The sequence below is a fragment of the Parasteatoda tepidariorum genome, chromosome 6 (genome assembly GCF_043381705.1).
Source record: "Parasteatoda tepidariorum isolate YZ-2023 chromosome 6, CAS_Ptep_4.0, whole genome shotgun sequence".
Taxonomy (NCBI): Eukaryota; Metazoa; Arthropoda; class Arachnida; order Araneae; family Theridiidae; genus Parasteatoda; species Parasteatoda tepidariorum.
The window spans coordinates 82,183,184-82,207,895 of record NC_092209.1 but is presented as its reverse complement, the minus strand read 5'-3'; the positions used below and the strand labels follow the sequence as shown (position 1 = coordinate 82,207,895).

Below are 24,712 nucleotides of genomic sequence, written 5' to 3'. Positions count from 1 at the left end.
AATTCATTGGGTGATAAATAACTCTTTAGCCTTATATTGCTTACATTATTTTGACCGATTTTTATGATAAAATATTTCTTTGTAAATAAAAACTAACTTCATGCTTATTCTGCACACAAAATTAACTTAAAATCTCAACAATTTGAAAGAAAAAGCATTGTTAACTGAAGAAAATCTACTTAATAAGAAAAACCTTTTGTTCAATATGAAGAGCTTTTATCATTGTACTTTTCATTTTACAATTCCAAATCTCTACAGAATTTTTTATTTATAAATTATGAATTATTTGTAAAAATTTAAATCTTTATATAAAAATTGCTGTCAAAAAATTCAAATTTCATAAATTTGCTCTGCAAAATTATACGATCTAATATTTTTAGACTATTTATACTTTATATTCTGTAATGATTGAATTAATTTTATTCATAAAATTATGGAATGGAAAGCATAAATTTACTGTTTATATTAGATCATTAATTTAGTAAAATAAAGTTTGTGAAGAATTAAGATATCTCTTGAATATCCAGGTAATGTATGCAAATCATATCTATTAGAAGTTCCTTAGATATCAATGTTACTTGCTTTATATCTCATAGATATCCGTGAAAAGTCATATATATCTGTCAGACGTTTCTTGGATCTACAGCAGACATCAATATTCAAATATCTACTAGACATCATACAGATGCGACCCCTGGATTTCAGTTGGATATTTAGGCATCTTAGAAAAGTCTGCTGGATCTGGAAATATCCAGTTCTTTTTTTTTTTATCTCAGAGATTTCTCAAAGATGTGTTGACCGTGTGGGAGTATTTCAGCATTGAAAGTTGCTGTTACAAGAGAGTTGCAGTTACTATGATGGCGGCACATCACTATTTTATCTAAGTATTCAGAGCTTTATTCAAACTGACACATGTTTTCAAGCCTAAAGTGGTGCCTTTTTCCCTACCGTGTAAACCTGGCTTTTCGTAGAACACGTCATCTGTTAAATCTTGGCGAGAGCCGAGAGGATAGCTTTAGCGCACCCAAGTTCAGAAGTTGCGGCAGATCTGTAGGGTTAACGATATTGGTGACCGAAATGGGTTGCAGGTGGCGTGAAGCAGAACTCTCTACCTATGGCAACATTTCGCATGCTTTCCCCAATAGCGTGCGGAGAGTCATAGAGGAAGAAAATACGTCACTTTCTCTCATGATTTTCATATCTATTAAAATCTTTTAAGTTGGAACACTATGTGGAACTGAAAACTACATTAAACATAGTTCTAAAGAGAAGCATCACGGAAATTTTAAAAGATATCTTTATTCAATAAAAAGGAAAAATATTAAGTAAAGCGAAAATATCGTAGTACATTCCTATACAACTGAAAAGAGGAGGACAGGAAAGGGAGAAGGGCCAAAGGTAAGAAACCGATCTCTCCCCAGATGGCGTATTCGAGCGCTGCGATCGCCAATAGAACACTGGCGTTTGCAAAGATTTTTTCTCTATTTCCTTACAAAGATTCGTTATTTAGTCATTCATTCTTATTTACTTATAGATCCAAAATACTGTTCGTTCGTGAACACAATGAACGAAAGTTTTCATTTACATTACAGTGTCAAGACTGCTTGTCAGGTTGAAATGCAATTGTTCTGTGGTGTTGTTGACTTCTTTTGATATGTAAATTTAATCGAAACTATAAAAATTCTACTGAAAGCAGTTGTGATGGTAAGTTCCGGGATGCTTAATTAATTATGTAATTAAAAGCTGATAATTTAAGATTATGCATTATTTAATGATATTTTAAGATTATATATTATTTAATGATATTTTAAGATTATGCATTTCTGGTACTGTATTAAATTGAAGTTGACAGAACTTGCATTAAGAACTGAGCCGAAAAAAGCTAGGTTTCTATTCATGTACATGAAAAAGTGTTTTAATGATTTTTTACGGGGATATTTCTGTATCGTATACTGTCTGATATCCGTATCGGAAACGGAAATTCCCAACCCGAATTCTTAATAGTTGCCTATATTCTAAAACTCAAAACCGGCGAAAAGCATGGGCAATTGGAATCTAGGGAGCCATAGACTAAGGTTGTCAAAAATTTCCAGTTGCCGAACTTCCTTAAATTCCAAATATCAAAATGTGGTTGGCAATAAAAAAAAAGGATGAAGGCTTATCTGCCCCTACTGTTTATAACAAAGAATACCTTGCTTATTGTATAGCTTCCAACTGTACTGGATTTTCCAATAGACTACTGCATTTTGCCAGTTTCTACTGGTTTAATAAAAATTCTCTTGGTTTTTAGACACTTTTGAAAATTCCCTAAACTTGAGTAAGTTTCCTCAAAAAGTCCCTATTAAAATGGAATTTTTACACAGATTGTTGCTTGCTTGAATATTTTAAATACGTGTTACTAATGCATAAAGAAGCCCTTATAAAATTCAGTTAACTATCTTTGATGAATTAAATACTTATTACTATTCAGAATTAAGAGAAAACATAATGCATAAAATTTCGAGTTCATTTAATGTTAATCATAACTGGAAAATATTGCAGTTTTTTTTTTGATGACTATAAAAATCCCAAAAATTCCCTTTGTGTAAAATATTTAGCACATTTTATAACAACTAGGAGGCTTCGCTACCTGCTCACTGGCGCTCGCCAACCCCTGGAGCTGCTTTCGAAGTTGATTTCGGATTGTTTCGCAATCCAATGCTCGTTTTGCTCGCTCATTGGATACGTTCTTAACGTCTAGCTTTTGTATACTTTTTTTAATACTGAAGTTCCGCAGACTTTTCACTGTAGAAAATTCTAAACCTGTACATTTCAATATTAATTTGAAATTGCAAACAGTTCACATATTTTGCTTAATCACACTATTCTAAATTTTAGTTGTTGAGAAAAGTAATTGTTGTAAGTTTTGTTTTAAAGTCTTTCCCACCAGAGGGCTAAAGCCATGTGTCGTAAAACAATATGAAATAGTAGTCTGCCACTGAACGCCGGATTTAAAGCATCGGCTTCAATGAAGATAATTTTTTATTTTAATTCTCTGAAGGGCACCACCCTAATAATATGGAATTTGTAAAATAAATGTATATATTTTTGATTGTTGATGAAGCCCATCATTTTGTGTTTTCATCAGTGCAGAACAACTATAATAAAGGTTCAGAAGCAGAACAACTATAAGTTTTTTATTTTATCGCAAAAATATAAAATGTATAAAAAACAAAGAAAAGTGTAAGAAAATTAGTATAATCATAGAAAAAGTTAAAATTATAATATAGTATTTGTCAGTTAAAATGAAACTTTTTGTTTAAGTCATTGTTAACAATTCAAATTTCTTTGATTTTTTGAAAAGGAATTTAAAAATTAAGAAAAACAATGATTTTTTAAAAAATAAATCAATTTTAAATATATATTAAAATTTTTTTTAAATGTTATGATTATTTTTTAGTTCTAATTTAACAAAATAAAGTAAAATTTAATTTATTATTATTTATTTTAATTTTAAATATGCTTTCTTAAATGAAAAGATATATAAATACTTTTATATTTGAACAAATAAAAAATATACGAGAAAAACAACTTAATCGAAGGGCCCCAAGAATTTGAATGGTCTATGGCCCCGCGTGCGCTTAATCCGGCCCTGGAGGGAAAAGATATGTAAAATTTATGTATTGAAAATCATATCAGGGCTTAATCCAGGTTTTCAATCCTAGTACCTATTTTTGTGAGAAAAAAGTATTTTTGTGAAAAAAAAATTATTTTTGTGAAAATTTAGTACAGCTAAAAAAGATTAAAAAAAAACTATATATGTATACAAAAAGTACAATACTATAAAAAACATTCACATATTGCGCAAGGAATTGCTTATAAGACAGCTTGCAGATTAATTCCATTTATTAATTCAATATAAAAATTATACAGCCAGCCAGCATAGAAATAATGGAATTTTCCATACAGATTAATATTAAGGTTAAAAATTAGATCTATATAAAGTTTAAAATTTTTTTTAACTTACTTACTAATAAAATTTATTGAACTTATTATGATTAACAAATTATTATTTTGATATTGTGCTAACTTTTACTTTTGAATTAATGGTTAAAAAAATAATAGAAATACAGAATACTAAGATTAAATTATAATAACCGTTAATAATAACCGCTCGGAAAACTATTCAGCACTTTAATTCCTTCGAATTTTTTATCTTTATTTTCCTGAAGATGCGTTTTTTTTNTTTTTTTTTTTTTTTTTTTGAAGGTACCGAATTTTTTTTTTTTAATTTTGTGAAGGTACCGAATTTTTTATTTTTATTTTGTGAAAGTACCGAAAAACGGTACCAAAATCGACCTGGATTAAGCCCTGCATATTGATGTGTTTTTATATTATATAATACTAGTTATATTATATTTAGTTTCAAAATTTTGTTTAATTTGCTCTAATTGAATAAGATGTGTGCATAATTCATTACTTTTTTATGTGTATGCAAAAATCATAACTTCAATAGTTACTACATTTAAAATTTTATTTTTGAAATAAGAAACCATTTTTTAACTTTTATAATAATATAAAGAGCAATATTAAACAGTTAAAAAAAATTCCATTATTTGTCCATTTTTTTAAAAATAAATGTCACTGTAAAGGGGGCAAAGGCCTTAATTCTCCAAAACTTTTTTTTAAATTTGTTTTTTCTACCAATAGAGAGAAGATTTATATCTGTGCTTATGCTTATTGACTGATGAATGAATGAATTTTTTTGCAAACGTTATATGAATAAAAAGGCAATGTTTTTAAGGGACGGGTGGCTTATTTTACCAAAAAGGGTGCATTTATATTGTAGGGATTAAAGGGCAGGCAGGGTGGACTGCCCTTCTGAAAACAATTAAGGAGAACACTGTTATAACATTGTGGGCATTTTATTAAAATATAACACAATATTAAATGCCTCTTTCTTTTTAGGTTGTGATGTGACGAGCATGATAGTGACAAAAATTTCCTTAGTAAGATTGACTATGGAGGACTAAATAGGACAACTTGTGTATTCACATCCATGACAATGTTTATATTTAATTTGAATAGAAGTTTTCTTAGTATCATCATCATCATAAATTTTTCTTAGCTTCCCTACAAAGATGCTCCGTTTTCGATTATACACGTGTAAAATAATTATTCTCACATCATTAATATGGTTTACGCTAGGAGTTATAGTTTTGATGTATTATACAGACTGTGTAGGTAGCAATAGCTGGTGTAGTAAAAAGACTTCTTCTGTGGTGCAAGACACAGTGCAATTGTCTTCTAAATCACCAACTGCTCCTAATGGAAAATTTGTCAAGTGGAAGGCTGTTGGTGAGTGATCTATATTTTTATATTTTCAAAAGATGAGATTGTGTCAAGCTGTGAAATATGAGGAATTTATTTCCACACTTTGAAGAATTTTTTTTAAAATTAGAATTTCAAAACTATTTTTTGGTGCACAATACGAAATAAAAATTATCAGATTTTCAATGTATCTTACATAAGAGTGCAAAATTTCCGCTTACCATTTAACGATTATGGACCAGATATTTAGGGCTGGCAAATAAGTTTTTTTTTCCATAAAAATATTGTTATGAATCTAAATGTTTAACTCATTATCTTAAATACTTTTGTAAATATATTCTAACAAACCTTTATTTTTTTATGTGAAATTTTTTTCTGTATGACCCAGTTAAAAACATTCTCATAAAAGATAACTTCTAGTACTAGTACTGTTAAATGCATGTTTTTATTAAATTCAAATTGAAATTTAACAATTGACAATGATTTTTATGGATTTTGTAATTTAGATACAATTTTTAGCCCAAAATTTACAATGACAAATAAGTTTTTTTTCTTCATAAAAATATTGTTTTGAATCTAAATATTTAACTCATTATCTTGAATACTATTGTAAATTTATTCTAACTAACTTTATTTTTTTTTATGAACCATTTTTTTTCTATGAAACTTATTTCTGTATGACGCAGTTGAAGATGTTCTCATAAAAAATAGCTTCTAGTATTAGTATGTTAAATGCATGTTTTTATTAAATTCAAATTGAAATTTAACTATTGACAATGATTCTTATGGATTTTGTAATTTGGATACAATTTTTAGTCCAAAATTTACAATGGCAAAATTGTTTTTGTAAAATGGGGGCAGTATGGGGAAAAATATATCGACATTTATCAGTCATAAATGATTTTTATTTGTTGTGACAATTTGTGAAAATATTTTCTTACTTTACCATATTTTTGTGTTGAATTTTTAACATAATTTTTAATTTTCACAAATTATGTCTAAATTTCCACAAAATAGGTAGTACCTCTTAAAAAAAATCTAGACTGACCCCTGGCTTATAATATGTAAAGCATTAAGGTAATAGAATTAAATATTAAATTTTAAATAATTGATTTTGTTAATTGCCATTTTGATTCTTTGTAAAATTTATTAATTACAAACAATACAAAGAGTTAAGAAATTCTTTTCCTAAAAAATATCTGCTATTAAATTTTTCTTATTTATATTTGGTTATTTAAATTATAAATATTATTTAAATTTTAAATGCATTGCCATTTAATGTTTTGTAACTATCTTTATTTATACAAAATTGTTCAATTCTAGAGTACAAAAGCAATCCTTCCCATTGGCCAGGAGAGAAAGGAAAAGCAGTTGTTATTCCTAAAGAAGAAGAACCTTTAAAAAATGAGAAATTCAAATTGAATCAATTTAATTTATTAGCCAGTGATCGTATTGCATTGAACAGAAGTATTATTGATGTGCGAATGGAAGGGTATGCTATTATGTTTGTTTAAAATTTATATTAATCACTTTTGTTTTACCTTGCCTAATACCTTACAGGATTTGAAAAGATTTGATAATCATGTGAATTTTATTAATTGTAAGTGTCATAACATTTAACTATGTCTGAAATTGTGAAAATAAAATAGTAATCTCTTAATGCTTAAATCAGACAAAAATTGTCAAACATTAAGTTTTTTTTTCTTTTAAAAAAAGAAAAGAGAGATACGAGACCTGGAAAGTATTTGAAATACAGTGGAACCTGTAAAAGTGAGCACCTGAGTAAGGTGACCATTTTCTACAAGTTTTATTTAAAGAGTCTTCATAAAGTGACCACCCCTATATAGTGACCATTGGACTTGGTCCCGAGGGTGGTCAATTTAGACAGGTTCCACTGTATTTATTATTTTTATATAATACTAAATATATAGCGCCAGCTTTACATCACAATTTTCATTTTTGCAGCTTGCGAAGCCTTTTGTTTCGATTTGTAAAAAACAAAATGTATGACTTACCCACCATAATTCATATTACATTTCTGATATTTTAGAACTACATATTGCAATTTATACAAGCGCAGTCTACAAATCATACATTGAAATTTTTTAGTCAGTGCAGAGCTTAAAAGTAGAAAGTTAGTTTTGCAGAAAGTTTGCTTTGTTCAGCTGGTTGATGAAAGCAGTTATTACATATAAAACTTTAAAAAAAAAAAAATTTGGTGTGTTGTCTGGTAAATTGACTTGTTGCATATATAGAAAATTTCTTGATATGGGAGAAAAAATTATTTCCGGCGTATTGACCCCAGTTCACTATAAGTTTCCTTTTAAAATCCCTATTGAAATCAAATTTTTGCGCAAATGATAGTTTGCTTGAATATTTAAGTGAGTGTTACTAATGCATAATGAAGTGACTCTCATTTATAAAAATCAGTTAAAAACTTTTTTCGTTCTAAAATGTTAAATTTATTTTTATTCAGAACTCAACTTTTGAAGTTAATTAAATAACCTTTTAACTATCGTTGATGAATTAAATGCTTATTACCATTTAAAATTATGAGTAAACATAATACATAACATTTCAAGTTCATTTAATGTTAATCATAATTTGGAAAATATTGCAATTTTTCTATTTTGATGACTATAAAAATCCCTACAATTCTCACAGTGTAAAATATTTAGCACATTTTGTAGAAATTATCACGAAATTAATATTATTTTGTGAAATCTGCTAGATTTTTTTCTATCCAGGTTGGCAGCAATAGAATTATTTTACGATGGAATTTAACAGAATCATGCCAATTTTTCAAAAAAATTCTACTTGTTTTTGTATGTTTTAGAAAACTCCTTAAATTTGAGTAAATTTCCTTAAAAAATCCTTTTTAAAATAGAATTTTTGCGCAGATTATTGCATGCTTGGATATTTAAATAAGTGTTACTTATACATAATGAAACAAGCCTCATTTATAAAAATCAGTTTAAAACTTCTTTTGTTCTTTATTAAAAATTTAAATATAATTCTAAACAACAAAGTACTAAATTTATCTGATAAATTGATTATTTTACTATCTACCACAGTGTTCGTAAGCTCCATTTGAGGACTTGAAATGCATAACATTTTTGAAATTCAGGGTTAATTGATAGAGATTGTGAACTAAGACATTCAGACCAAAGTTAATTAAAAAAACTTTATTATAACTAAGCAAAATTGTATATTGCAAATTTTTATGTATTGTAAATACAAAGAATAAGAATTTCTAATTCATTGCTCAACACATTTTTTACATATACAAAGTGTTTTCATTGTACATTTTCTGTAAACATATTTCTTCTAATTATTATTATTTCTATAATTCTTATCAAATTCTTAAAAATAATTATAAGAATTATAATTCTTATAATTAATATTATTTCTTCTAAGAACTTGTGCTGTCTTGATTGTTTTGAAATTTTTCTGGGTAAAAACTAACAGAAATGAAGTGAAGCTATCAAAATAAAATATAAGCTACTTACCAAAACATTTTCTTTTTGTCACCCTTTCTTGCACAAAAATGCCACTCTAAAATTTTAGGTACTTGTTTGAAATTTGAATTCACAGTTATTCTGATTGAACTAATTACGCAACAGTTTCTGCAGATATGTGCAACTAATCGAATGCAACACATTGAACACACATTACATTGTAATTTCTGATTTGATAACCTTATATAGCAATAAATTGCTCTCCTGGTCATATGACCGGTTGTGATAGAAATAGGTATTTGACAAGTGTTATTCAAAACAAATAAAATACAAAAAAAGAATATTAACTGTATATAATTGTTAGAAAAAAATCATGCTGTCAAATGTGCAAAAATGATAAGATGATAAGTGCATTTTCGATGCAAAAGTTCTTAAACGGTCATTTGACCAGTTATGGTATGTTTAGTGTTGAGTAAGCCACATTTAATTTATGTTTTAGGTGCAGAAACAAAGAATATCCTCAACTTCTACCTACCACCAGTATTGTTATTGTTTTCCACAATGAAGCTTGGTCTACCTTATTACGTACAGTTCACAGTGTTATTCGCACTTCACCCGCTTCTTTAATTGCCGAAATTATTCTTGTGGATGATGCTAGTGAACGAAGTAAATAACAACTCTCATTCTGCATGCAGGAAATGTTTTTTTTTTTTAAATAAAAGGTTATTTTTACTGAGTAAATTTTGTTTTAGATTATCTTCAACAAAAACTAGAAAACTATGTTGCCAAACTCAGCATACCTACCAAAGTAAGTAATGAATAAGTATTACTTTACTCATATCATTTTCACCTCATCACCATTTTAATTTTGACTTTTACATGACATCATTCCTTTCTATCATTTATAGAGTGTTTAGATCTCTGTTATGCAAATCACTGGTCCAGTGGTTACTGTATGGGGCCAGTGGTTGTGGGTTCGAATCCGACCATAGGCATGGATGTAACTTTCTCTGTGTTCTATGTCCTTTCTGTCGTGTGGTTGTAACCCGCCCTATAACCGAGTTTTTGGTTGTATGACGTGGGCAGCACCGCCGTGGTCTAGCCTCAGGTGTCCACTGGGTAGCGATAAGAGAGTAGCAATTCTGTGGCCCATGGGAAATGGACCCAAGTGCCCACCATTAAGAAAAAGAAAAGAAAGGTCTTTGTTGTAGAATTATGAAAACTCCACTTTTCTAAAAACAGTTTTATTTCCACTTTTGGTGTACTTGTTGAGTTTTGTGAATAATTTTTTCTTTTCAAATATTATTTGGCAAATCGTGAGCTTATTTCTCTGTGTACAGACAAACTTATTTATAGGGAATTCAAAGGAATCTTTTATAAACCCTTAATATTATATGATTTTAAAAATCATAAAATAATATTGCCATTCAAAAATAAAAGATTCTACTCTATGACGTTCAGACTATCATTTAATTCAAAGAAAATCAATTTTGTTTTAAGTCTAAAAAGAATCGTATTTTGAAATATGTTTTTAAAAGTTTAAGTTTTTTTAAATTTTTTATATTTAACTATATATTTTTCTATTGTTATACAAGAAAATTGTTTTAAAGAGGCTTAATTGATGTTTTAGGTGATGCGTACTGGCAGGAGGTCAGGTTTGATAAGGGCCCGGCTTATTGGTGCAGCTGCCACTACAGGACAGATCATAACATTTCTGGATGCGCACTGTGAGTGCACCAAAGGGTGGCTGGAACCTCTTCTGTCTCGCATAGCTCAAGATAGGTAATAATGTATTTTGTTCATTTGGAAGAATTTCTTCAATTATTATGTATCTGGACCGGGATGGCCTGGTTGGTAGGGCACTGGGCCCATGTCCAAGAGGTCGTGGGTTAGTTTTCCACTGGATGAAGTCTCTGGAAATTTTTATGGTTTATATATCCCTTAAATCTCAGATAAAAGTTAAAAACAGAATAAATTTTTTATTATTTTTTTTAACACTTTGAGCCCTCTGGACCAAGCTTTCAAATCGTTCATTATAAGCCCAACTTTATTATACATCTATATAAATTCTTTATTTTGTGATAATGAAGATTGTGTTTGATTTTGCAATGTTTTCAATTAAAATATTTTAAAGTTCTAGTTAATTTGAAGTTCTAAAGTAGTTAATAGCAAAATAAATATTTTTTGCTTGACATACGGAAATTCTTGAATGTGTTGAAAACTTGAGTATGAGTTGTAGGCGTATCATGATTTCATGTAGTATAATATAAAAACGGTTGTGATTTTCTTGTTGGTAAGTAAACTTTTTAAATGTAAAAAACTAAGTTTTTTGCGTTTTAAGAAAATTATCAATGTTTTTTTTTTCTACCAATAGTAATCAAATAAATTCTTTTGCACTGTAGTGGGTATTATTGTTCTCCATGAATTTTGTCTTGAATTAATATCTTGATTAGGACATTAAGTTGTTTTGTTTTATTAAAACATTTTTACAAAACGTTTTATTAGGAAGAGAGTTGTGTGCCCCATTATTGATGTCATCAGTGATGAAACTTTTGAGTATGTGCCAGCTTCAGATATGACATGGGGTGGTTTCAATTGGAAACTCAACTTTCGGTGGTATCGCGTTCCCCAGCGTGAAGTTGACAGAAGAGGGGGAGATCGCACTCAACCTCTCAGGTAAGGAAGATATATATATATATGCATTTTACTATTTTATGTATTACTTTCCGGTCGTTTGATTATTTATGTTAAGTTTTAAAATAAAGTTATAAGCTGCATTAATTTTGATGAAATTTTTTTTCTTTATTTCCTTTTGTGACATTTTGAATTTGTACCTCTGCGTAATTTGAAGCTATAATATGTTAAGCTTTTTATCGAATTACTTTTTAGCTACATTCCGAAGTTAACACGTTCGCTGCCACCGATGCACTAGCACGTCAGAGCAGCACCTCCTGGCATGCCGACGATGTGCTAGCGCGTCGATCGACTGTGATAAGTTATATGCTCTGTGTTAAGTGTGGCTTTGGGAGTTGAACGGAGAGGTTGTTTCGGCACGTTAGTGAAACATTATTTTTTAATTTTTTGTGGTTGGTTTTCAAAACTTTTGTTTGAATTTTTTTATGTGCATGACTCCCAATATCTGTATATTGTGCTTATTATTTGTAAATATTTTCAGTATTGTTTCATAAATGGTACTACATATACTTGAATGGTATTCCGTTTTATTCCTTTTAAGCTGCTATTTTATGCAATATGCTAGTAATTTCTGAGAATATTGATCAGACGCGCTGGAGCGTCAGTGGTGTTCACGAAGACAGGTTGAGACTGTGTGCCACTGACGCTCCAGAGCGTCGGAAAAAAACGCTCTTTAAACAAGAAAATAATATGTTTCTTCGTTTTTCTGGTTTTCCTAGTAAAATATAAGGAGCAATTAAACTATTAAAACCCTGTTTTGTAATCTGGCTTCTGAGGATGGAAATATCATTTTTAGTGGCAGCAAATGTGTTAAATAAACAATGTAAAGTAACAGCAATTAAGAAATTTAATGAAGTTTATGGAAAAAAGAATGTTATTCATCATTTTTTTTTCCAGGACCCCAACCATGGCTGGTGGACTTTTCTCGATCGATCGAGATTTCTTCATTGAGATTGGAAAATATGATGAAGGAATGCACATTTGGGGTGGAGAAAACTTGGAACTTTCATTTCGAGTATGTTACTTACAATTTTTAAACACAGCTATACCAAATGACTCATGGAAAGATACAAATACTCAGTACAAATACATAAGTTTCTGATACTGTTTAGATAATAAAATGGAAAATATGAATTCTTTTTTTTATCAATGTGCACATAATATATTGTGTATAATATGTACAGGGTAAAAACAGATATTTTTATTTCTTATTTTTGTTTTTTTAAAAATGCAGAACCTCTCAAAGCACAATCTTTGGGATATTTAAAGATGATAGTGCAGCTATATTATATTATTTAATTTATTATAGCATAATTTGTTTTATATTGAGCTGTTTCTTATTTCTCCAAGTTTTTTCAGCAACTAAAACTAGTATCTTTATTCTAATACAGTTCACAAGATCGCAGTGAATGTGTGTTTCCTTTTAATATATTGTGTATAATATGTGCTGGGAAAACACAGGGAATTTTTTTTACAGTTATCAGTGGCAGCCCTGACTCAGGGTGTGTAACGTTTTTAAAGAGTGCTTAAAGGTGCTTATTTAATTTTTTAAAAGCCCTTAAAGCCTGCTTTTTCCATTGAGTGTTTTTAAAAAGTGCTTAATTTTCCCTTTTTCAAAATAAGATTTTTCCTTTACTATGTTGATTTTCGCTTCGAATTATGCAAAAAGACACAGTTCACTTTGTTCTATTCAACATTTTCATATTTAATTCAACCCCAATCTATTTCGGCGTATAGTTTGCCCATAGCATATGAAAACGCTATTCGTTTTACATGATTCAAAATTTCATGATTTTTGCAATTGTCAAAAACAAGGCAAAAAGGGTTTTTTTTTGTTTATGACATTAGGGTTAAAACGAGATAAAACCGTCGATTATCAAAAGCTTTCCAACTCTGCCTAATTATGATATTTTTTAAAGTGCTTAAAAATATTTTTTGAGTGCTTGAAAAGTGCTTATTTTTTGTTGAATAATTTGGCTACGCTACCTGTGACTGAGCTTAAACCTTAAGATATTCTTTCAAATGATCAAAATTATGAAAATATAAATATATTCTTTAAGGAGGTTGAAATAAACTCACTGAAAGTTTTATACATCGAATAAAATTACATGTAAAATATGTACTTGTCTGATTCGAACATCATTTTTTTACTTAAACGTTTTTTCTTTTATGACCTATGCATCATTTATTGATGATGAGGATTGATGTAATTTTTTTAAAATCTAGATTTGGATGTGTGGAGGTACCCTGGAAATAGTCACATGCTCTCATGTAGGCCATGTGTTCAGGAAATCTACACCCTACACTTTTCCTGGAGGCACGAGCAAGGTGGTTAACCACAATAATGCCCGTCTTGCAGAAGTTTGGTTAGATGAATGGAAAGATTTCTACTATGCTATAAACCCCGGTGAGTTATTGCTCTCTTCCTATTCACTTAAATGTGCTGGCTACAATTTCTTTATCCAAACTTGTTACCCTCGCCTAGCTGACGTCCAAATGCTCGATTATCATTTCTAATTACACAATGTTGGGTACCCTTACCTGAACAATTGCACCAGGTATCCAGTGTTGGGATGCCTGGAGTAACATCCGTATAAAACTGTATAGTGAAATTATTCATAAAAAATAATAACAGTTTTTGAAACCTGTGAAGATCATACATTTTTAAGCTGATTGAGTAGATTTAATTATTGCAGTGAAAGCCCGTTTTTATATATCCAGTGTTGGGATACCTGGTTCAATATCGCGATTCTTGTAAGAAGAAATTTTTTTCTTGAATTAGTTACAGGGTATCCGCGCACCTGGAAAGTCATGAATTTCGGTATGTAACAAAATTTGTCATGAAATGTCATGATTTTAACTATTTTTTTAAAAAAAATCATGGGAAGTCATGGATTTAGGTCTCCGAAAAATTTCATTCTTAAAAAGGAATCCCCCCCCCCAATTTCACGGTGTTCCGAATATCTGAATTTGTAACAAAATCCCCACTCAGAGTCGTAATTTATTAAAATATAAAAGGTTTTTATCATGTTCTTTAAAAATTATGGTGCTCTTTCAAAAAATGAAAGAGAAACATTATTTCTAGAGCAAAGTATCTTTTAAACTTCTTCTGTGATTTCAGAATTAGTATTATTACTTGTTATTTTTTATTCTATCAATTTAAAATTCTAGCTGAAGCAAGCCAGTCTCTGGCAAATTTTTTTTTTATTCGGAAATGAGAACGGAAAAATCGGGAGTATTTCTTTCCTTTTTGATGAACAAGAAAAGTATCTTTAGAATATAATTCTGCAGGAAAAAAAAAATATTTGTTCAGCTATTTTATTGCTTCAACTCTTTCTTTACTCTGTTTTTTAAATTTAAAATCTATAAATATAGAGATGCAGAGTATAACAGTTTTGGTTACACCTATTATTAATGTTATTATAATGCTTTTTAAATGTATTATTCTGTTTTTATCAGAGAAAATAGTAACTTTGTTAAGTCATGAAAAGTTCTTAGAATTAGTCATAGAAAGTCATGAATTTGAAAATCTAAAATGTAGCAGCTACCCTGTAGTTACTATAAAGGTGTGATATTCTTTATTAGTAGGTAATTAAATTAAAAATGTTAGTTCAAAAAATTATATTAAATAAGAAACAAATATGGTATGTAAACTGTTATTTTGATATCGTTTTTTTTTTTTTTTTTTTTTTTTTTTTTTTTTTTTTTTTTTTNTTTTTTTTTTTTTTTTGCACTTAAAATGTTTAGGGTTTTTCACTTTGTGTCACAATCACCCCTGAAAAGTGGTTATCCAAGTAGGATGAATTTTCATGTCATGTGCAGTGAGGATCACATGGTTTTTACATGTAACCAGGGCCGGATTAACCTATAGGCACACTAGGCACGTGCCTAGGGCCTACGAAATTCAGGGGCCTACGAAAAACTTGGGAGAAAAAAATTTGTTGACAAAAATAATTTAGCTTTAAAAACAACAAGTGTATTTTGCACAAAATTATGAAGATACATATAAAAGTATAATATTTTTCGGTAATAAATTATTTTGCAGAATCTTATGATCTATTTTTCGCGATTTTTGGATTCAACGAAATCTTGTATTAGCTGTCGAATTCCAAAACTACGCAAAATGTCGTATTCAATAGGCATAAGTGCGAGCAATGCCAAACGATCATTGTTGAACGCAAATAATTTTTCATCAATTTTAATCTGGAGAAAGATCTTTCTCCTTTTGCATTTGATCCAAGAATCGACAAATATATACTTAATGCAATGTGAACGTAAGGAAAAGTATTCACAAGTTTATCTTTAACATTGTTATCGATTGAACTAATCATAATGGTATTATCGATATCAACTGCAATATAGGTAGTATGTCGGTATTGCAGATAAAATTCGATAAACAAATTTGTAAATTAAAATCCATATTAATAAAAATGTTAAAAAAAATATGCAAGAAAATTTTTGCATATATTTTGAAAAGAGGGGAGGAGTGGGGGAAGGAGGGGAGGGCCCAAAAACGGCTATGCCTAGGGCCCATGAAAGGTATAATCCGGCTCTGTGCCTAGGGCTTACGAAAGGTATAATCCGGGTCTGCATGTAACCTGTCTATAGTAAACAATAGAATGTTGATGCTTACACAGTTTAACTAAAGAAAACCATGGATTCTTACAACATTTAAACTAAATGCAAATTTTAATCTTTTATGATACATTCAATACCTTTGCTTTCTACTTACAAGGTGTTAACAGAAAAAACCCAAATATAATGTAATATTTTGCTAAATTAACTGCAGTGGATCGACACATATGATTTTTTTAGAAACTTTAATAAAGGGAAAAATGTGCCTTGATTTCGAGAATATTTTTATATATTAAATGATGTATTTTTCAGGTGCTCGTCAAGCTGATATAGGTGATTTGACTGAAAGGAAGAGGTTGCGTTCTGATTTAAAATGTAAAAATTTCCGTTGGTATTTAGAAAATATATACCCGGAGTCTCAAATGCCACTTGACTATTTTTATCTTGGTGAAGTAAGTAGATAAATTTTTTGTTGGTTTATAATTGATTTCTTGAATTTCAGTAAGTGTTTACCGTTTTTTTTGTTGTTGTTGCAATAACTTACAGGTATTTTTTTTTTTTTATGAGAACTGCTTTTTCAATAATTGGCAACTTGAAAACNTTTAGAATTAATGTAATATCTTGAGGCTTATTTTTAATTTGTCCTATTGGTTGTCAGAATGTCAGTATTTTTTAATTCTTATTATTTTATCAAGGCATTTATGTAAAACCTTATATAATTTATCAAACAAATAACACACAATACTATTTCATTGACAATCTGTAAATAGAATACTGAAATAACAAAGGAAAACAAAACATACTGAAATAAGTATATTTTGTTAACGAGTAAGATATTTTTTTTCGAGACCATATATTGACTTGAAAAATAAGTTAAGATTAAATAAAAAATATTTCTTGCATTCATTATCCTATAAGTTCTATTTTAAAAAAAGAGCGTGAAAAATTTCAATAAGATAGTGATATTTATGAAGAATCGTGTCCATTATATTTTAAAATTGAGTTTAAGAAAAATACTATTTTCACTTCAGGTGTTTAAGCCAAAAATTTCCAAAATTCTTTCAGTTTTATTCAATTAATTGGTTTAAAACTTTGAGGCAATATTTAAAGGGAAATAATGAAGATTTGGTTCAGAATTTTCTTTATTTATTTTACAATTGCAATGTAATTTAAAAAGAGCTGTTATTTATAATAGATTGGCTTTGGGTTATACTTAAATACTTTTTAAAGGTAAAGCGTAATTTCCACATTAATTACAATAAACTATCTTTCACAGAAATAGTTCCTATTGTCTTTAGTTTTGAAGAGTTGTAAAATGTTGCTTTTTTCATCACTATAAATTCTATATTATTTTGTTTCTGGACATACTAGGTAAAAAGCTTAGTAACATAACTGCAACTATTTTCACTAAAATGCTAATTCTATTTAGAAAAGCCGATTGTCTTCTCCAGAAACACATTTTTAATGTGAACAACACACTACTAAATCATGTTCTTATCCCCAGTAATTGTAAACCCGATTTGACAACTTTTTAGGGACATATTAATATGTTCCCTTCAGAGTTGTATTTCACTCCATGAAAGAGAACTTACATATGTAGGTTTGCTTCGTTTTAAAGATTCAATTTTCTTCCANTATAAATTCTATATTATTTTGTTTCTGGACATACTAGGAAAAAAGCTTAGTAACATAACTGCAACTATTTTCACTAAAATGCTAATTCTATTTAGAAAAGCCGATTGTCTGATCCGAAAAGACATTTTTAATGCGAATAACACACTACGAAATCACATTCTTATCCCCAGTAATTGTAAACCCGATTTGACAACTTTTTGGGGACATATAAATATGTTCCCTTCAAAGTTTTATTTCACTCCATGAAAGAGAACTTACATGCGTAGGTTTGCTTCGTTTTAAAGATTCAATTTTCTTCCAATACTGCAGCATTTCAAAAAGAAATGTTTTTGGTTTGTTTAGTAAATGTACATACCTGAAACTTGTGCTAATTTAACTATTATTTTTATGTTTATTAAATTTTTTTTTTAATTTCGAAGACAATAATGGACAAAAAAGTTTTGCTATATATTTTTTTTTTGTTCTTTACTTGATTGCAGCTATAAGTGGCAAAAATAAATAATTAATTAAATAAGTAAATATATTTTTTGGTTCATCGTTTTAAGCAAACTTGATTATAAAAATTATTAATCATTTTTAGAAATAAAATTTTTTTAAACTGCTATCCAAGTTTATAAATATGTGCTTATATAATTAAACTTATAATGTAATCATATTAAAACTTACCACTTTTCAGTTGAACTGAACTTATTATGTAATCGTTTTAAAACTTACCACTTTTCAGCTGAATTATGCTTTAGAAAAGCATAATTTAAAAAATTTAGAAATTTATTTAATAATTTATAAAAGCATAATTTAAAAAAGCATAATTTAGTTTATTGAAGCCTGATATACATCTTAAAACATAATGAACAATTATAAAATTGAAAAAATGAGATACTTCGAATCAACCACAAATTGTACTGAAAAGACTGAAGTGTCTTATTCTACTCAATTTGAAATTTCAAATTTTTTTGGAAAAGAAACTTGATTAATTAAATTTTTCCTATTCTGATATTTTTAAAACAATGCTGAATTGTGGAACCTTTACTTATTTCCTATTTTTAGAAGATATCAGTTATGGTTATTTTGAAAATTAAAATTTACCTTTCTGTTCAGTTTATTAAAGAAAACAAAAAATTGGGCTTGGCAATTCAATAATTATACAATGTTTTTCACAAATTTTGTTTTTTAAATGTTTAGTTACAGTTGAAATTAGTGAAGCATTTTAAGTAAATTAAGCTATGATTAAAAACAATATTGAGCCAAATGATTATTTTAGACGCAAAATTGGCTCTTGGAAATGATTCAATGAGCAATAACATTTTAACATGACTTAAGGTGAAATTAATGTTTTTAAAAATAAAAATATTAGTAATTCATTAATTTTTGAGTGCCTTTAAAACCTATCAACCAAACTTCTTGTGGTTAAAAAGCCCCTTTTTTTAAAAAATATTTCATATTATCACAAGAAGTTAATCTTTCTTTTCCAAAATTCTCTTGTTATTCAGTATTGTTTTTTTTTTTTAAATTTATTTATTTATTTTTGTAGATTAAAAACATTGAAAGTGCTAATTGCTTAGATACATTTGGTCGTAAAAGTGGAGAAAATGTTGCGATGGGTTCTTGCCATGGCCTTGGAGGAAACCAGGTAATTACTTTTGCCTTATTGTTTGATATTTTGTGTGTTTCGCTTAGAACTTTTTGATTTTTTTTTTTACAGAAATAGTGATTTATTTTATTAAAGAAATGCAGTCGAACCTCATTAACTCAAAACCGCTTTGTGAAATATCACTTAACATGAAACGCATGTTTGGTCCTATGAGTCAGCAATCAATTATCAGTCAGCAAGTTTGATTAGAGAAACTACCCACTCCTTGAACTAAGTATTTAAGACATCTATCTTACTGGGCTTATGATTTTCTGAAATTTCAGTACTCTTTCGTTATTTTATATAAAAAAAATTGAATAATTCTATCCACATTTTCATAAACTGTGTATTTTAATGAGACCCTCATTAATCTATGATAACATTTAAAAAAAATGCAGTATCAAATTTTTTAAGATTTGAATTTGTCATTACAAAAATTCAATCCATTTCTTAATTACATATAAATAATTAACTATAAGAATTCAATGGTCATTAAATTGTAGTGAATTGGATGAGAACCACAAACTAATTTACTTTCAGCAAAAACGTTTAGTTATAAGTTGCTTTTTTTTACCAAAATTATTTTTAAAAAAATTTTGTTTAATCATTTGAAGCAATCATAAATTTTGGTAGAGGTATAACAATATCGGTAAAAATATTAAACACTTAAATAAAAATTCTTAAGAGCGCAGCTGACTGAAGCATCGAAAAGACATAAAATGGAAAACCAAGAGAAAATTTATGAAAAAGCTGAAGATAGAAAGGACATTAAGATTGACACTTTGTTGAGTTTAAGCCATTAAGATCGACACTTTGTACCTCAAAATCAGATCACTACAACAAAAGTTATGCGGGATATTCCTTTTTTTTATTTTGTACACTATATAATTTTGCTTAGGCACATAGATGGATGTTTGCTTAAGAGGGCGACATACCGCAGAGGAAAATTTTCGTCAAAAAATTCTTTTTCTCCTTCATAACTAATTTAAAAGAGAAAAAAAAGTAAGCTCAGGCAAACCTATAGTAAGTCATGAAATTTCAATTGCTGAAAAAAATACTTCAAAATATTAAAATGCAAGCAAATTATTAGTGAAGAACTTCTCTGTTGGGTAATACTAAGTTATCTCATAATTTGTTTTCATTTGTATATTTTAAAATTTTCTTTTCAGGTTTATCTGTACTCATTTTTTCTACACTTTAAATTTTAAATAAGTAATGAAGGAGAAAGCGACTTTGTGACGATAATTTTCTTCCGCTGTATGGCGTCCTCTTAAGGCAAAACTGATTTTCAATCCTTAAAGTTGATCTGCCTTCTTTCCGATTTTGTCTTCTAACATAAATAACTTGTGACATATCGCATAGGTGTTTGCATATACCAAACGTCAGCAAATCATGTCCGATGACAACTGTCTGGATGCCGCTTCGAGTGAAGGTCCTGTCAAATTATTGCGTTGTCATGGTATGGGCGGTAATCAGATGTGGTCTTTCAGTAAAGAGGTATTTCTTCTTTGGTGTTTTATTCATAATTTTTGTTATGCGACATGATTCATCATATATTTTAATTCAGCTAAGTTTAAAGCAAATAAAGAAACTTGAAAGAAAAAACAGCCATAAAGTGTCTTACATTTAAAAAAAGTGTTTTGTCTTATATTTTTTCTTAAAAAAAATTTCAATTTTGAATTTTTTAGCTACGATTTCTTTGAATTACCGCACAGCAAAAGAAATTCCAAATTAGAAATAAAAAGAAGGAAAAATATTTTTTAAAAAAAATAGTGTAACATTGCTGATAACTGGGGAAAAACACATTATTGTAAATAAGGAACAGATTATATACTGAAAGATATGTTATAGATTACTTATTGTAAAATATATTAAAAATATGCATATTATTGTATTGCATATTATAGTATTGTTTACAAAAATTATAGAATGTGTTTCAAGGTACAATATGCCTTATTATCAAAACGCAGTGTTCCCCGACCTTTTTTATCATAGCGGACCTGTCAACGTTTGATAATTTTTCCGTGGCCCACTGGGTTTTTTATTTTAGATTATTTTGATTTATTAATTTTAATTTAATTGTATTTAAACATGCATTGAAATAAAATACAGTTGCACCAAAAACTAAAGATAAAGTGATTTAACATTTTAACTTACTAGAACGTTAAATCAATGAGTCACGATTGAGAGAGAAGACGAAGCTCTTCATTAGTTCCAATGTAAATTTTGGCCATGCTTTCGTGTTTTTTAATGATATTTACTGTTATGATGATTGATTTTTTAAAAATTAAAACTAATTGAAAGAGAAAATAGTTGCAATGGTTTTCTTTCGTTTTTTTTAAAACTTTTTAAAACATTAAAAAATTTATGGCACTACCTTCGGGGGCCTCTTTTTTTTTTTAAATAAATGAAATTTTAATGGAACACTAATATTTTTAATTTGGGGTATAAACCTATGAATTTAAATTCAGTTTCAATTAAATGGGCGGACCGGGGTTCGGGGAACACTGTCCTAAGGGACATGGTTTAAAAGAAATAAAAATTGTGGGCAATCCTAATAAAATATCCTCATTTTCTAAAAACTGAAACATTTAAAATTCTTTTTTTTTTCTTCAACCAAAAAAATTCTTTTAAATATTTTTAAAAGTAATGTTTAGAAAATGAGAATAGAGTGAAAAGTAAATCTAGTTTTAAGGGATGAAATTTCTTATCCTTTAAAGCTTCAGATACTAACTTTTGCAGTGCTGACATCTGTTAGTTAAGGGTAAAAATAAAATGCTGGTGTTGCCATTGCAGTATTAAAAATTTTAAATATCCCAAGGTGCGATGCTTTTCCCAATCTCCATATTTTATGGGCCAAAAATTGGAAATTATAATATTCCAATCATTACAAACATTTACTTGCACTTGTAATTAACAACACTTCCTGTTGTATCAGCATGTGATCTATTAACATTTTTTGTTATTCAACTAATATTATAATCTAACTAATCAAAAAATTCAGTTTGAAATATTTGTGGTAAGGGAAGGAGATAAATATTTCTTATCTGCCTAAAATTTTGATTTTTAACAATTAGGCAGAAAGTAATCTGAATTACGCCTAGAAAAAGTTAGTTCCTTTAAATAAAAGAAAACAAACAAACATTTAAAACTATCTTTTTTTGAGTTTATTAAAGATTTGCTTTCTTCCTCTTTTATAGATTATTTAAATTTGTGATATATGTAACTTCTCAAATATTATTTTGTGATTTTTTTTTTATAAGCTGTTTATAATTTATTTTGATGATCAAAGGAATTTTAATGTAAGGCTAAAACATTTAGCATGCTATTTTTTCTTTTTTTTAAAGCCTTATTAACTTATTTTTTGGAGTGAGAATTTTTCGAAATTATACATATAATAATAAATAATAAAAAAATATTATTCCTTAAATGTGAACTATTTTAATAAGTTTATTTTTAAAAATATTCCCCCTAGTATTTCAATTATTTTCAGTTTAAATTTTTTTTTTTTTTTAGATTTTGTATTGTCTAAAATTTGACTATCCTCTTACTTTTTCAAATACATAAATTAAAAGTAAATATACTTTTCTGACAGGATTTCTTAAGTAATTTTCTAGTTAATTGTAATATAATTGAAAGAGTGTGATGTAGCTCAGAATTAAGTGGTTAAGTACACAGGGAATTTTTTTTCTCTCCAGATTTAGTGACTACCCTGAATGGAGAAAATTTGAGATGGGTCACAAATATTGAATAAGTATTATCAATGGAAATTTTGAAATATAGAATTTGAGTATCACTTGAAAGAAATTATATATTAACCTAATAATTAAATGTCAGCTAATTATTTAATGATAGTTATTATTTAGTGGTTAAAGTTATAGCTTTACAAAAAAACTAATAATAAAACTCTGTCCAATTTTGTAGATTTAGATAATTGCGTTTTTGAATTTGAAAACACAATTAAGTATCTCAAAATTCAGTCACTTAGTTTTTAATAAGGTAACAGGGTGCATAGTGTTTTTAAAAAGTGCTTAAAGGTGCTTATTTCGTTTTTTAAAAGCCATTAAAGGTGCTTTTTTCATTGAGTGTTTTTAAAAAGTGCTTAATTTTCCCTTTTTCAAAATGAGATTTTTCCTTAACTATGTTGATTTTCGCTTCGAATTATGCAAAACGACACAGTTCACATTGTTCTATTCAACGTTTTCACAATTAATTCAACCCCTATCTATTTCGGCGAATTGACAGTCCGTAGCGTATAAAAACGCCAATCGTTACACATGATTCATAATTCCGTGATTTTTGACAATTGTCAAAAACAATGCCAAAAGTTTTTTTTTTTTTTTTTTTTTTTTTTACATGATGCTTAAAACAAGATAAAACAGTCAATTGTTAAAAACTTTCCAACCCCTTGCCTAATTATGATATTTTTGAGTGCTTAAAATATTTTTGGGTGCTTGAAAAGTGCTTTTTTGTTGAATAATTTGGATATGCACCCTGGGTAATGCCCTTTTCTAAATTGTCTTACTCATTAAGTTCATATCAATGTGTAGATATCAAATATTCTTTTACCACCTTTGTATTTATTGAGTGAACGGATTGAAAACAATGTTGTTTACTTGAAATTCGCTACTCTATTTTCTCCACAAAACACATCTTAAGTGATGAAAGCAATATTCTCAATTTCAGGAACAAACAATCACACATTCCCAGACGGGCCGTTGCTTAGATAAGCCAGACGATGATGATATCACACTTCCCACACTCAAGAAATGTGATGGTCGGCAATCACAAAAATGGGTTATGAACACCAACTTCAAGTGGCAAGCTGACACTTCCCTCTAATATTCCAATAACAATGGGCTCTGTTACTTAATAATCACTGCAAAAATTTTCCTCTTTTTCTTTTGTTCGTTTTTTGTTGTTATTTATTGACTTTTCATTTGATCAAGTCTAATAGTTTTACTTTTGATAAAAACTTATTATTTTAAAGACCAACTACAACATTCCATATATATCTATTGTTTCATATTCTTTTAGTAAATATGTTTTCATATTGTACCTGGTTTTTCTTTTGAGAAATGCACTCTGCAATCTTTTTAAGGGGTAAAAAACAATAATTGTAATAAAAAGTATATATTTTGGTATTCTGTTTTTGTTTATTTTAAACATAAATGTCTTTATTAACAGCGTATGAATTTATAAAGTAGCTCCCTGAATTTCATGTGTAATAAAAAAGCATGGGTGCAAGTTGGAAAAAAGGCCAAGACTGAAAATTTTTTGACTGAAATACCTAACATATACAATACCCCCTCGACATATTCAAACTATCTAAGAAAGCTTTACCATAATACATCAAGTTTAAATACTGTACAAAAAATATTTATTCATCTGTCTTTTGATAAAATAACAA

General features: G+C 28.4%; 1 protein-coding gene across 1 annotated transcript; it reads left to right on the top strand.

Annotated features, from left to right (window-relative positions):
* Positions 1–1,420: 1,420 nt before the first annotated feature.
* Positions 1,421–24,446, top strand: LOC107450008 (polypeptide N-acetylgalactosaminyltransferase 13). Its single transcript, XM_043043570.2, has 13 exons — positions 1,421–1,704; positions 4,948–5,337; positions 6,634–6,802; positions 9,268–9,434; positions 9,521–9,576; positions 10,399–10,550; positions 11,274–11,444; positions 12,360–12,477; positions 13,689–13,869; positions 16,350–16,489; positions 19,204–19,302; positions 20,665–20,799; positions 23,989–24,446. The coding sequence occupies exons 2-13, from the start codon at positions 5,121–5,123 to the stop codon at positions 24,142–24,144; spliced, it is 1,761 nt and encodes a 586-aa protein (XP_042899504.1). The 5' UTR covers positions 1,421–1,704; positions 4,948–5,120; the 3' UTR covers positions 24,145–24,446.
* Positions 24,447–24,712: the final 266 nt, after the last annotated feature.